The sequence below is a fragment of the Hyalella azteca genome, unplaced genomic scaffold (genome assembly GCF_000764305.2).
Source record: "Hyalella azteca isolate HAZT.00-mixed unplaced genomic scaffold, Hazt_2.0.2 contig6532, whole genome shotgun sequence".
Taxonomy (NCBI): domain Eukaryota; kingdom Metazoa; phylum Arthropoda; class Malacostraca; order Amphipoda; family Hyalellidae; genus Hyalella; species Hyalella azteca.
Genome location: NW_025936691.1, coordinates 250,181 through 265,168, shown reverse-complemented (window position 1 = coordinate 265,168; position 14,988 = coordinate 250,181). Strand labels below are relative to the sequence as shown.

Sequence of the window (14,988 nt, the reverse complement as noted above, 5' to 3'; positions counted from 1 at the left end):
AAGTTAAGACCGTTACAGAAGTTAAGACCGTTACAGAAGTTAAGACCGTTACTACAGGAGTTAAGACCGTTACAGAAGTTAAGACCGTTACAGAAGTTAAGACCGTTACAGGAGTTAAGACCGTTCCAGAAGTTAAAACTGTTTCAGAAGTTTAGACCGTTCCAGAAGTTAAAACTGTTACAGAAGTTAAGACCGTTACAGAATGTAAGACCGTTACAGAATTTAAGACCGTTACCGAAGTTAAGACCGTTAAAATTAGAATGCAAAATAATGAAATTAAATTCATTATGCTTCATCGTTTTGGAATCAATGCTATATCGTGAGTTCAAAATTTTCACGACGATAAACGTTTCAGATTGAAATATCGTGAATGCACTTTATGATTTTGGCAACACAACGTTTATTCTGTGCCAAAAGCTACGATGACAAGTTTGTAGATTCGACATATTTTGCACGCTAAATTTTTGGACAAGATGAAAAATGTATTTGTTTCGCAGAAAAAATGAATGAAAAATGCACGTTTCTTCTTAAACAATCTGGACTTCCTTTAAAGGAATTACGTACTTGATAACATTCTGCATGATGGGCGACGTATGATGAGAATTGATGATACTGCATGATGAGCGGTGCATGATTAGAATGTAAGCAGCTTAGACTATGGCAGCAGCAGAAGTCCTATCACCTGTGCCACCTTGACCTGCGACTGTACATAGTGTGCTTAGCTGTCCATCATACGCACGACCTGCGACTGTACATAGTGTGCTTAGCTGTCCATCATACGCACGACCTGCGACTGTACATAGTGTGCTTGGCTGTCCGCCATGCACCACTCGGCTGTCCGCCAAGCACCGCTCGGCTGTCCGCCATGCACCACTCGGCTGTCCGCCAAGCACCGCTCGGCTGTCCGCCATGCACCGCTCGGCTGTCCGCCATGCACCGCTCGGCTGTCCGCCATGCACCGCTCGGCTGTCCGCCAAGCACCGCTCGGCTGTCCGCCATGCACCGCTCGGCTGTCCGCCAAGCACCGCTCGGCTGTCCGCCATGCACCACTCGGCTGTCCGCCAAGCACCGCTCGGCTGTCCGCCATGCACCACTCGGCTGTCCGCCAAGCACCGCTCGGCTGTCCGCCATGCACCGCTCGGCTGTCCGCCACATACTTGGCTAGCTCTTGCATGATGAAAGCTCGCCCATCGACCTCGAAAATTGGATGTTTTAGCCAACCCTGCCATCATGCAACAGGATTTTTCTTGTTCTTTCCATTCAAAAATTTGTTTCCATTCCGATGTTTCCATTCCAGGAGCCAGTCTTGCATATTGATTAACTTCTTGTCTATTGGCTAAAACATATTAATTATTATATTTTAGTATAAATAAATTTGTAATTAATATATATAAATAATTATTTAAGTTCATCAGCTCGAGTCATGGCAATTGCAATTCAGCTCAGCTTTTACCAAATAACATGATGAAAAATATTCCGGTATATAGGTTAAATACATCAATAATAAGTCCCGCCAATTAGCTAAATTCTATTAACTAGCTTCACTCCCGCCTAAACTCTTGTCCATGCGACGCCTGCTCCTGGCGCTCAATGCAGTGTTGAGCGAGAGCGACCAGCGTTGTGGCCGACCAATTTACGGCCAATTTATGGCTAACTTACGGCCATTATACACCCAGCCTACGGCTAACTTACTCCCAACATACGGCCAATTTACGATCAAATTTCGGCCAGCATAGGCCTACTTTCGGTCGAATAAAAACAACTTAGGCCAACATACGGTAAAAATACAGTCAACTTATGGCTAACTCATGGCCACCATGCAACCAACTTACGGTAAAATTACAGCTAAAATACAACCAACTTGCGGCCAAGAGACGGCCAGCATACAACCAACTTGCGGCCGACCTCGTGCTAATCACTCAAGGATACCTCGCAGCGTGGCGTTAAAGTTACTTCACGGCTCACGCAGATAAAGTGTGAGACTTTGTCCAAAAAGCGATGGACTTTCTCCCTTGTTTGGGTCATCCTGACACAGTTTGACCCTGGATTTGCCAGGCATTTGGCCCAGCAAGTGACCCATTTATTTTTGTGAGTGTAGACTACGCTCCACTGATAAAGTGTGAACGATTGCTACATTTTATTACAAGTAATTTCAGATGTTCAAATTATTGAGTACTTACAATGTATATCAAGAGTACAAATTATTGTTCACTTACAGCAGTAACAAAACTAAGAATAATTCAGTTGATTATTAATAGATAGATTAATAAATAAAGTTAATCACATCGCCAAGAAAATAAGTCGTCTTGATGAATAAATTCATGATGAGTCAGTAGACAAGTTAAGGTCGCGTCATATGGCTGCGATGAACTCGAGATCAATAGGAGGAAAATTAGGTAATGCAAGGTAATGACGCGGCTAGTTTGTGATGAGAATACGGGCCGTGGGGTGGGGGCCGGGGGGCCAACTTGGGGTCTGGCGGAGGGAAGCACGGGTCTGGGGGAGGGGAGAGTTCGGGGGAGGGGGGCGCAGCGCTCGGACAATTTCGTGCGTGTGCGCTGGCCACCCGCAGCGTAATGAACCCGCGACACCACAACACCTTCACCATCACCACCAACTGCGTCGTCACCACCACCAGCCCGTCACTTCTGTAGTAACCACCATCCCGTCTTCTTCGTCATCACCACCACCACTATTACCGTAAAATATATCACTTCAATCACCGCAACTCCAATTCACCAAAACCACCAAGTACCACCACCCAGCAACACCACCCGCACCACCACCAACATCACCACAGTCGCCGTATGTAATCGTTCAGCCGAGCAATAACCAAAAAGATTCATTTTACTTCCTTATCGGCCGATTTTAGTTATTATTCGTAGCAACAGATAACGAAAAATTGGATACGTATCTGCTAAATAGTATCAATGCTTAGCGCTTATTTTATTCCACCACTAAGGTTTCACTCATAGAAATGGGTGAGACTAAGTGTCAGAACATAGATGCACATTTGTGTCATCCAGGCCCAGTTTAACCCGGCAAAAGAGTGAATCAGAGCTACGGCCGCTCTCTGTTCATGCTCTGGGACATTAAGTGTGTCATAACATGGACAATGTGACCCATCCATTTTCTGAGTGAATTAGTCTCCAGCGGTCGTTGCAATCAAGCAGCTACTGCATTCTGGTGAGCAGACAAACCGGCTTAAAATATGAGCCGCAAGATCCCAGCGATGAATACTGTGCCTTCCGGACTGTCAGGAAGCCAGTCTGCCGCCGCTACGCTGCCATGAAGCCAGTCTGCCGCCGCTACGCTGCCATGAAGCCAGTCTGCCGCCGCTACGCTGCCATGAAGCCAGTCTACCGCCGCTACGCTGCCATGAAGCCAGTCTGCCGCAGCTACGCCAGTCTGCCGCCGCTAGTTCGCGTGTCCGCCCAACAGAACCCAGGCTGTGGCTGCAGAACAAAGCTCTGACGCGAGTAATGTGTCTGATTTATCAATTAATTAGCTCGAGGCAAAACGCCACGCTCTTCCTGGCCATGAGAAGCGCCAAGCGTGTTGCTAGCAGCCTTCACTACGTATCCTTGACTAAGCTTTTTATTTTTCTTCTCTGTATTCTTATAAAGCAGAAGTTAATTGTCTGTATTTATGACTTGTATTGACTGGGAAATTTTTGTTTTATTCGTGCTCAAGTAGCGTTGACTGGCCCAAGGTCAGTCGGTGATGCTATGCTATAGGTATTAAGTTTGTTAACTTGGTCTGATTTTATGATAGCGAGATCTCGTCAAAAAGATCGGAAAAAATGCCAAAAAAAATGTTAGGGAAGTTCTAGTCATTTTTTCGCAACCGAGCACACTTTTGAATATATGATGAAGGTTACTGAGACTTTTGTGGTTTTGTTGCTACTCTGTTATCCGCAGTTATCTGTGTCTGGATCTTGCATAGGAATTAAAATGACTATATTTTTGAAAAATTATGTTTTTATATTATGTAAAAACTGACGTTAGGATTGACAATCAAGTAAGTGATTGTGCACAACTGGCTTTAGTCGGAATAATCAAGTAATTGGTTATTAACGCTGATTTAAATGGAACTAGTAAAGTCATTTTATGAACAATTGATGTCAGTCGCGATAATCAAATGATTAATTATTATCGTATAACACGACCATCAAAGAGCCATGGATAATCTGCCTTTGTATTAATCAGATTTACCATTAAAAACGAGTCAAATGATGAGACGAAATTGTGCACAGCAAATATTAGACGAAGTTGTAAGGATATTTCAAAGGAGGAAAAACGCAGCAATAATATTCTTACAAGTTACAAACATCCAAAGAATACCTATTGCAATATTATGTGCAATGAGTGTCTGAAAAGGGCAACTAAGCATTCTCCAATAGCTACTTTGTAGTTAATTCGACAGTCAACTCTGCAGCCATTACTACTGTACAGCAAACTCTGCAGCCAACACTGCCGCTAACTCAGCCACCAACTCTGCAGTCACATCTGCATTCAACTATTCAGTTCAGCTCTATAACAGCTGTGCCATCAACTCTGCAGCCGAACCTACCGCCAACTTTGCAATTAACTCTGCAGCTAAGAATTAGAAAACATAACTAACTGCTGGCCGGATGCAAAATTTGCTCGTCGAAAACACACTTTCACTAATAAAATTGATAGATTCAATCATCACACGTTATTCAAAAATAAAGTATTCCATACACATGTTAGTTTCCAAAGCAGACACAAAAATGTCTGAGTTGAACACAAAATCTACAGCGTAACTGAGTTTTGTCGTAATAAAGAACAAGTGTGTTACGTCACAGCAAGATGTTACCTAGCCCGGCTGCTGCATGTCTTGCGGAGTTGTGGTCTTACACTCTTGCTAGTCTCATCGTAGTAGCATCAGTAATCGCAAGTATGAACGAGCCTGACAGTTCTATGATGTAAGTGCAACGTTCCCTACCTCTCCAAATCTTAGTTGTTCGCTATTAATATTGCTTCTTTTACGAGCTATGATGTATGGTAGATTGGTAGGGTAGCTGTTGTATTGTTCCGCGTTTCGTTTATAAGTATTTTGCCTTTGTCGTTATTCCTCCCGGTAACCGGGCGTATGTTGAGTAAAGCATGATCTTCGATACTTCTTCACTTGCTACAATAAAGTTTCTAACTTCAAAACTGTCCAACGTTTTCAAAGTTACCTGTATAAGCCTAGAAAACACGATTTTTGTGAAAACTCTGCTATCCAATCAAGGAAATCATCGGCGTTGCCGAAAAATGAATGCACAACCTGGTAATCTATTTGAAAATCTATAGTTTGAAATGTAAATTCACGCAAGCGATTTGATGCAAAGGCATAAATGTAAATAACTATCTAGTATGCACTACTTTTTATTGTTCATTTACAATTTACATAACCTAATCATGATATTGCAAACAAAAGCTGCTGCAATTCTAGACGTTTAAAAAATTAATGAATCGCAGGCACTGAAAAAACTGGATAGTTAGTACGATAGTGGGCACGTACCGTAGTTCGAGTTGAGATACCGGTATCTTAGGAGTTAGGTTTCTTTAATTTTTGTTTGCTTTTATCCCAACTACCAATTAATGTCTGTAATTTGTATGTAGCAGAAATATGAACAACAAATTTACTTTGATTCTTCAAAATTACCCTTCTTGAAAATATCACGATTAATCAAATCGTCATAATCACTTGCGTAATTAGAATACATAACATAACTTCACATTAAAATTGGGAAGTTGCACAAACCTACTTAACCTAGTAATAGTATGACGTCTTTGACGGTCTTTCGTGAAAGAATAACCTTTATTCGGCATCTTACCTTTTGCCATTCCTTGAGCATCGACTTGGCTTCATCGATATCAGAATCCATTTTATATTATTACTAACTACAAAGTACTTTCATTTTCGTTGTTTTGCCACGTTTTGTCGTAACTTCTACTGTCACCCGCCTGATTGACACTGACGTGACGAGTATTCAACTACCGGTACCGGTAGTAGCGGTAAACTTTTGTGGAAGAGTTGAAAATGTCAAGTTGTCAACATGTTGAATCGAAAATTAAAAAATATTCTACTTGACGCAGTAATGAATGCACATGTTTGTTGCTTTATAATAAATACAAATAAGTTAGTTAGACCCGTAATTTCTTCTTTTCGGGTTTATTTCGCACGTACTTGTAATGGCTTATATCATAGAATATTCGATATCAACTTAATATGAAACACTCCGCTGTTTTGATGTAAACAATCGCTTGGTGGCCCTGCCGCCGTCGCCGTGTGCGCAAACTCTTTCCACTTCTGTAGTCTGTACGGCTGTACCTGGGCAACCTGGCTGGTCTAGACTCTAGCCTATAGTATAGGTTCCTGATGCTCTTCAATTATTTAAATGCAACGCTCAGGTGTTAGGCAGGTTTACTTTAACAAACAGGTAAACCGGTGATATGGTTATCTTCATTGCATTTTTCAGTGAGAGTTGTGAGACAATTAAATTAATGCATTCATTTCTAAGATAGCCTATGTCTAAATTCTTTGAGAGTCAATATTTCACAAAGAAACATAATATAAATTGGATGATAAATGTACAATTTCTTCATTGTATATTGATTTACTTTTCTTATCTGTTAATCATAATTTTCAGTGACTTGAGTTAGGCTATAACCTGCTAAATTTATCAGTATTCATATCAGAGTTGCGAGATTTTGATTTTAAACAGAATAGTCAATAGAGAATACTTTATACTTTACCTTGGAGGCTTGGACTAGAAAATATCTCTGCACAATTGCTCCTCATTTTGACATATGTTACGAGGTGTGATTGAATTATTTCATAAGGTCTTAGATGCGCTCATTGTGCTGCAGTGCACAAAATTTTAAGCCGTGAATCCTATCCAGAAGAGGAAGACTACAATTTTTTCCAAGCTGAGATTTACCTGCTTGCTGCTGCCACGATTGAAATTTTCCTACTTGTTTCTGAAATCTCATGGCTCCAACCATGAACCATCCAACGTGATGAATTTTTAATACATTTGGAATTTGGCAGCCCAATCCTGCAATTTTGTTAACAATCAGATTATTATCAGATAGGAGGTAATTCATCTGGCAGAAATCTTGTGGTTCCAGAAAGTTAGTACTTGCTATGTCATGCAGCCCTGAGCCCTAAAGGTAGATGTTTTCCACTCTTGGCTGCTGCTAAATTTTCTAGATATTATGGTCACATTTCTTACCATAACTCGAAGAAGAATGAGGAAAATTCAATTGCATATTATGCCTATAGACATAGTTACGTATTATGAAGGATACTGTAATATTGTTGTGATCTCAAATCTGTAATAATTGCTAGAATTTCCAAATTCATGAGCAGAAGATCTGAATTTCCTATGAAAAGCACTTGTTATGTCATTAATGTCAAATTTCCTAGTTTGTATGTAGATAGCTGCAAGTGCAACAGGTATTGAAATGACTGTGACTGAGACAGGCTCAATGGCAGGTGGCACTTGGCAGCCACAGGCCCACATGGGCTGTGACAAAGGCAAACTAGCCCATAGTAGTACTGTTAGTACATAACATTCAAACATGTCAATGCAAAATAAAATTAAGCAAATAAATTTATTGAGGCCAGTAAGTTTTAAAAGCTAGTTGCTATAAGCACCTCTTCTGCTGAATTTCTAACTTGTACAGTTATGTAAGTTACCCACTGAAGTCACTTTCTGTCAGCATTTTTGGTTTAGAAAAAGATTTTTTTTCAGGTGGAGCATGGAGTTGAAAGCAGCTCAGGAAAGCTTCATGAATATATTCCAACAAATGCAGCAGCCAGAAACTCAGAAGGCATTTCTATTATGGATAGATGCAACATTTATTAGGCCAGGTGAGTCTACCTATGTGCAAAGTATATTTGTGTGTTTAGATGTGTGATGTGCTGTTCATGTCCTAAGTGAATGTAAATGATTTGGTAAGGTTCAAGAATGAAATGACATGGTCTTGGTGTTGAGTTTTGTAGAAATTATGTTGGTCATTGATATCTTAATTGCTTAATAATATCTTAATTTTTCAATTGGAACAGTTCTGCAATTTTTTTCAAGTATTATAAATACTGGTTCGTTTCAAAGTATTTAGCCATAAAGCTGCAATTTGTAATATTGGATTTTATTGTAAAGAAAGGTAATTTTATTTGGCTGGCAGTGAAATTTTTTTAGGAAGATTATCATACTAATGTATTACCTATGTGAAGCTCAATTATTTGTCAGAATACTTGATGTGTATGTGGTTTGGAGCAAAATTGTATACGTTATTGTTTAATTGTTTAACTGAATACTTTGTGGTATTCCAGGTGGAGGCGGTAGTGGTGCAGTGAGCAGCAGCAACATGGTGTGTAACAATGGCCCTAGCAATGGCAACATCACAGGCACAGCATGTAATAGTGGTGGCAGTGATGGTGGCAGCAGCAATAGCAGCACTACAGACTATGCAGCTGACAGTAAACTCCGCAGAATAGCTGATGATGTCAGAGAAATGATGCCTCTGAATGCCATACTTCCCACTGAACAGATCACATTTCCCAGTGTGGGAGAGGTTGGTATTTTGCCTATTTATTATGCAATTCATTTCCTGTATCTGAGATGCACTATTATGTTTTCTGAGTTGCAACATAGCTTCACACTGCATCATGTCAATTGTTGCTATAAATACCTATCTGATACTATAAATCTCTGACACCATACTATTAATTGAAAAGCTGTCTAAAACTTTTTAAATTAATTAAATATAGGTTCATAATACTAGCAACATAACCTCTATTTATGCCTGCACTGATTGAAAACTTAGTCCTAAGTAATTTTAACTATGCAATGTGTCCTCATATTTTTATGATAATGAAGATTTTCACGAAAAAATTTTAATTCGTACAGAATTTGTTCTCATAATTTGAAAATATTGAAGATGTTCAAGTATTTTTTCCCCGACAGAATGCGGACTGCGACCCATCACACACATTGCATGTTGATGCATTCTTGTATGATGAGGACCTTGTGGACGAACTCTGTGACACGGGCGAGCTGGGCCGCAACTACTGCCTCGACTGCTCCTCCCACAACACACAGCCTATCAGTGAGTCATGTGGCCAATTAGTGAGTTATACTTATACAGTTAGTGGGCCATTTAATCATTCAGTCAACTTTATAGTCCATCAGCAAGTCATGTGGATAATTGGTGATTCGTGTGATGAAACAGTCAGGTAAAGTCTCAGAGGTTCTTGAAGACAAGTAATGTACAAATCACTCGGTTAATCAAGGAAGCTATAATACAATTGCTTTGCCCTGCAATTGGTTGGTCAAAATCGAGACTTAGCTTCGTATCGCCACCAATGTCATGACGAACTTCATGCTGACAACTGCTTCTTTCTCCCTTATCTTTGTCAACATTTGCTAGGGTATGTAATGTATACGTGTATTAATATACGGTATGGTATGCTAAGTGCGTTAGAATGTGGAATGGTAAGCTATTTTTATTAATGTATGGTATGATATTTATGGCTAGGTACGTGTAGGTATATAGGTATGTAATAGATGGTAACAAATTACATAGGTATGGTATTATGTGTACGATATGAATGGTAAACTACGTACATGTTTTAATGTATTGTATGATAAGTAAAATATAATAACAACTTGTATGTATATGTATAATAATGTCTCCCATAACAGCATACGTGAGTCACTCAGCATCAAGAGAGCGGCTGGCTTACGTGTTCAGGGCACTGCTGCCTCCCGTGCCTGAGGACGCCGTCATTGTTGACGTTGGCTCCAGGCTGGGTGCCGTGCTTTATGGGGTGGGTCAACCTCACCCATTGTTTATTTAATTATATTGTGGTGCCCTCGGGCTGGGTGCTGTGCTTTATGGAGTGGGTCAACCTCGCCCATTGTTTATTCAATCAAATTGTGTTGCCCTATGGCTGTGTGCCGTGCTTTATGGGGTGGGTCAACCTGACCCATTGTTCATTTAATCATATTGTGTTGCCCTATGGCTGTGTGCCGTGCTTTATGGGGTGGGTCAACCTGACCCATTGTTCATTTAATCATATTGTGGTGCCCTATGGCTTAATTCAGTGTTGACCTGGCTGGGTGCCGTGCTTAATGGGTGGGTCAACCTCACCCATTCATTCGACCATATTGTGGTGCCTATGGCTTAATGCGTGAAATTATTCATGTTGCTGTCATCATCACCACTCAGACTTAATGGTGATTCGTGTAGAAAGACTTTTAATTTTTCTTTAACATACATCATGTCTTGCTGATGATATCAAACTGGAATGAAGTTGTAACTTTAATCGGAAAGGCAAAGGTGATCTATAAAGATTCCATTGTTATAAATATATAGGAAGGCTACAGGGGGCTCTTCCTATATGTATACGAAGAGCCCCCTGCTGCAGACATTGAAAAATATATTATAGAAGTACCGGTATATGGTAACAAATAATGACAATCCATCCACTTGAATGACTTCATAATTATATTGGCGTTACAAAACTTATCAATACTGTGCTTCATCTATATTATATAAATATTCCATAATGTATATGTTCAAATAAGTCAGGCTTTTGGTAAAGAAGTAAGAAAATGGACTAAAATAATACACTATATTTCCAATTTAATGAGTAGAATCAATATTTTATTGAGCGAGATAAAGATCCGGATAAAATCATTCATTAATAGATTATAATGAGTAATATATTGAGCAGGCTTACGTGTATACCAAGTGCCGGAGGATCATAGGTGTCGAATTGAACGAGGATCTGTGCCAGCTGCAGAGAACTATTGTCACCAAGTATAACTTCCAGGTACGTTTTTAATGATATTCCTACCTGGAAAACACCATTTTAATGATATTCCTACCTGAACAGCATCTCTTTAATGATATTCCTACCTGAACAGCGTCTCTTTAATGATATTCCTACCCGAAAAGCCACATTTTAATGTTATTCCTACCTGAACAGCATCTCTTTAAGGATACCTATTCCTAACTGAACAGCATCTTCTTGGTGATGTCCCTACCTTAACAGGATTTCTTAAAATTAAACGAATCCATACCTGAACAGTATCTCTTTAATGTTATTTCTACCTGACCAGCATCTCATACCTATATCGTATGTACATGACCAGCAGCAGTAGTAACGTAGGTAGGTACCGTATCTCTTCTGCATAACCTTCCTACCACTCGGTATAAATTCTTTCAGGTGTTCAAATTTATTTTATCATGAACCTTTCGTTGTGAAGTTGCCAGTTTTTCAATTATATTCATGGAGGACTAAATTTTCTTGCATCTCATCGCCGTTGCTATTTACACTTTTTATAGCTCATGCTGGAGAATTTGTTATCTTCTGAGTAGGTGTTCAAGTAGGTTCAGTACCGGTAACGTAAATATAACTGTGGTAGTCGGTCACTGAGCAACTTAGAATTGAGAAGTATGCTTTTGTACAGGATCGAATAAGTGTGGTGTCGGGTGATGTTCAGCTCCACGGCACCCTGATGAACAGCGCCGATGTCGTCGTCATGAACAACGTCTTCGAGTTCTTCATGGCGGCTGAAGTGCAGCTCCAGATCTGGAATTTCCTGAGGGCGTCCATCAAGCGAGGGGCCCTGCTAGTCACCATCCCCGCCCTCACAGACACGCTGCAGCATTTTGATGTATGATGAATTTTGTTGATTTTCCTAATTTTGATGTAGTATGATGCATTTTGATGACGCTAAATGTATGATGCGTTTGATGATTTTGAATGTATGATGCATTTGATGTACTGAATTTTGATGTACGATGTGTCTCCAGTCTCCACCTGTTATGCATAATTCATTACCTTTATCTTCAGTCTGTTAAATGGCGCCTGTTTTGCCTAAGTACTTTTATTTTTAGTTTGTTAAATGAAAAGTTTACCAAGAATTCAAAAGCAGACTAAACGCAAGATATGGTGAATTTATTCGGCGTTTTTCTTATTTTTTTCTTTTAAATTCTTGATGCGGTTTGTCTATTATATTGAAATTGTATCTGGTGTGACTGCATCATTCTCATATCCACGTACGCACTTGTGAGTTTTGCATCATTCACACAAACGCTTCTTTGTTTTCACACTCACCCACACAGACACACACAAACACAAAGTTTCTCACTATCACAAAGTTTCTCACTATCACAAAGTTTCTCACTATCACAAAATTTCTCACTATCACAAAGTTTCTCACTATCACAAAGTTTCTCACACTATTACTAAAGTTTATCAGTTTCTCACTATCTCACGCTATATTCCGCACTATCGTTCAATTGATGCAGCCAAGTGTTTGTTGGTATAAGATGGCAGAATCTCATCATTTATACAAGTGTGATCAGTTACCAGAGAATTGGATGGAAATTATCAAACAATTCTTCAGATGACATTGGTAGATTAAAAGGAAGGTTTCATAAAGCGAATATATTAACAACGTTATTATACATATGTATATTTCATAAAGCGAATATATTAAGGATGTTGATTCATGTTGATGTGCAGGTTGGGTTCAGGGTGCAGGACTGGGTGCGTGAGGTGCCACCCCACGACCCTAACGTCACCGCGCCCTTTGACTTCCAGTCAGAGACTTCCGAGGTCAAGCTCTACCAGGTCATCTAGCTGCTCTACATCTGCTCTACCAAGTCATCTAGCTCCCCTACCTCTGCTCTACCAGTTAGCCCATCTCCCCCAGCTCTACTCTACCAGTTGGCCTAGCTCCTCTACTCGTCTGTTCCACCAGTTGCTCTACTTTCGCCACTTGCTGTTTCTGCCAAATCCTCTTCGTTCACTTATCCTGCTCTACCATTCTTCTAGCTTTCCTCTATTACTATTCTATCTTTACCTTACCAAGCAATTCAAAAATAATCATCAATTTCGCACTACCTTGACTTCTCTTCTTCACCAACCAATCTTCTTACGTTTGCTCTTGCATGAAGCGGTCTTATCGCACACCGTAAGCCTTATACCTGGAGTCGCCACTCGCTGAAAGATTTTATTGCCGTCTGACCAATGCCAGTTTTTCGCTTTATCACAAATTCTACGGTCCGACTTTGGGACTTTGAATTCCTACAATGTGGAGTCTTCTTAGGTGTGAGGACTTGACTTCATTCCTTAACTCAACGCTAGAGAGGTTTGTTACATTGTCTTATATACTCAGCCGTGACTAAGTTGAGTTACTTGTGAGTTTGTGGAGACCTATGAGTAGCTTGTGTGTGTATATATACATCAGTGTGATAACTGAGCAGGAACCCTGTTACTGTTTTTGATTGTATTTGGATTCATTGGAAACTCCTGCAAATTTTGGTGTCACTTCCTCTTCTTGCTTGTGACTTCAGTAGCAGTTATAGGTTATATTGTTGAGCTTGTCTGTCGGAAAATTTCCTCTGTGAGAGAACCTCCATTCAGAATGTATCGGCAGTGCTTACTTTACTCGCCTATTGCTAGGATAATTTATAAATTAAGCAGGATCCTCAACAAACATTCTCGAAAATTATTAATCGATATAGATTAAGTGACTTCGTTAATCGACTCTACTGATTCACGACGGCCTGACTCAGTGTGGTAGATAAGGAGTGTTTTGATATAGGTACATTGTTTAATATACAAGACTCAATTGAACGCGAGTGGGGCTCTTAGTATACTTAGTTAAATGTATTAATGATCATACTAAATATATCAGGTCTTGCTCTGCATAGTTACAAATCCCCGAACACTCGTTTGGAAGCCTAATCATGCTCTGTGGAATGTGAATGTTAGAGTTTATTCCTGCTTGGCCTTATTCTTAACTGTTAGCTTTTATTAGACTTGACTCGCGACGGCTGAATTTATTAACTGTAAACCAGTTTATGGAAGACTGCCATAAATGGCATCTTGCATCCTTGTTTATATGGTGAACTTTTGAAGTATTTTAAGATGTAATGATTACCATGCAGTGCCTACTTTGTGTATACTCGATAAATAAGTACGTGTTTGTTTTCTACTACATTTACACGTAATTCTTTGTATATTCTATTTTAGCATCAAATGCCATCAATCAAATATTGTCTATCCTAGGCGACTTACTGTATAATCACTTGTCTTGAGATCCCTCGGGTAACACGTATCAAAACTATCAAGATACCATACAAGACCATGCTGATGCACCACCCTAGACTGCTACCAAGCGCTGCCCATCAGCAGTACCGAAAAATGAACAGTTTTGCAGGGCTTGAGCCCATGGCTAGCTCTTGGATTATTGTAATAGTGACGTTATAAATCTAACCAAATGTTAATGTTGGCAACATGTGCGGAAAAAGCATCTTGCTTAGTGTGGAATGTTAAATTAGGTGACAGGATTATGGTGCTATTTTAAACTGGGTGAATGACAAAATTGTATGTTTTAATAGGATAACATGATTGTTGTGGCATATTTGAATTGGATAACATGATTGTTGTGGCATGTTTTAATTGGAAAACAAGATTGTTGTGGCATATTTGAATTGGATAACAAGATTGTTATGGCATATTAAGTTAAGCAAAGAGGGTAGGAAGTTTGGGAGCCGCTGTCCAGTTCAAGATCGAGGATGAACACGAGTTTGCTTCAGTTATTTTGCCACCTCTATGATTAATATTTGTATATTTGCCGTTGATTTTTGTACGTACTCCTGTAAATATTTGAGTGTGATAATTTTCTCATGTGTAAGACGTAAATAAGTTTTTTTTCCGTGTCTAATCCCATTGACGGATTACTTTGTTCCTTGTTATATTACCTGGGTTACAGTTTCGTCCCTACAGAAATTCATGATCAAACAGAACTGCGGACATTTTTCATCAATTTATTGGGGTTACTTTTTATTAGTTACATCTTTTGTATTGATGTCGACAGGTGGGAAAATTTTCTGCTACGTTGTGTTGTCAGGTGAAATGACGGAATGTTCGTGCTGCTTCACGTGTTCG

At 39.7% G+C, this 14,988-nt stretch overlaps 1 protein-coding gene across 3 annotated transcripts in view; it reads left to right on the top strand.

The window, feature by feature from the left end:
• LOC108666887 overlaps nt 1–14,469 on the top strand; it is a 17,367-nt gene extending 2,898 nt beyond the window's left edge. Inside the window, exons 1-8 of one of the 3 annotated variants that reach the window (XM_018153838.2) lie at nt 4,868–4,948; nt 7,769–7,887; nt 8,350–8,591; nt 8,984–9,125; nt 9,722–9,846; nt 10,756–10,854; nt 11,495–11,701; nt 12,556–14,469. In XM_018153838.2, coding sequence (XP_018009327.1) covers nt 4,923–4,948; nt 7,769–7,887; nt 8,350–8,591; nt 8,984–9,125; nt 9,722–9,846; nt 10,756–10,854; nt 11,495–11,701; nt 12,556–12,672 — 1,077 coding nt within the window. In that variant the 5' untranslated portion in view covers nt 4,868–4,922 and the 3' untranslated portion in view covers nt 12,673–14,469. Of the gene's footprint in view, nt 1–4,867; nt 4,949–6,286; nt 6,452–7,768; nt 7,888–8,349; nt 8,592–8,983; nt 9,126–9,721; nt 9,847–10,755; nt 10,855–11,494; nt 11,702–12,555 lie in introns of those variants that run through there. The other 2 variants (XM_018153839.2, XM_018153837.2) reach the window with 2 other exon arrangements.
• The last annotated feature ends 519 nt before the right edge of the window (nt 14,470–14,988 follow it).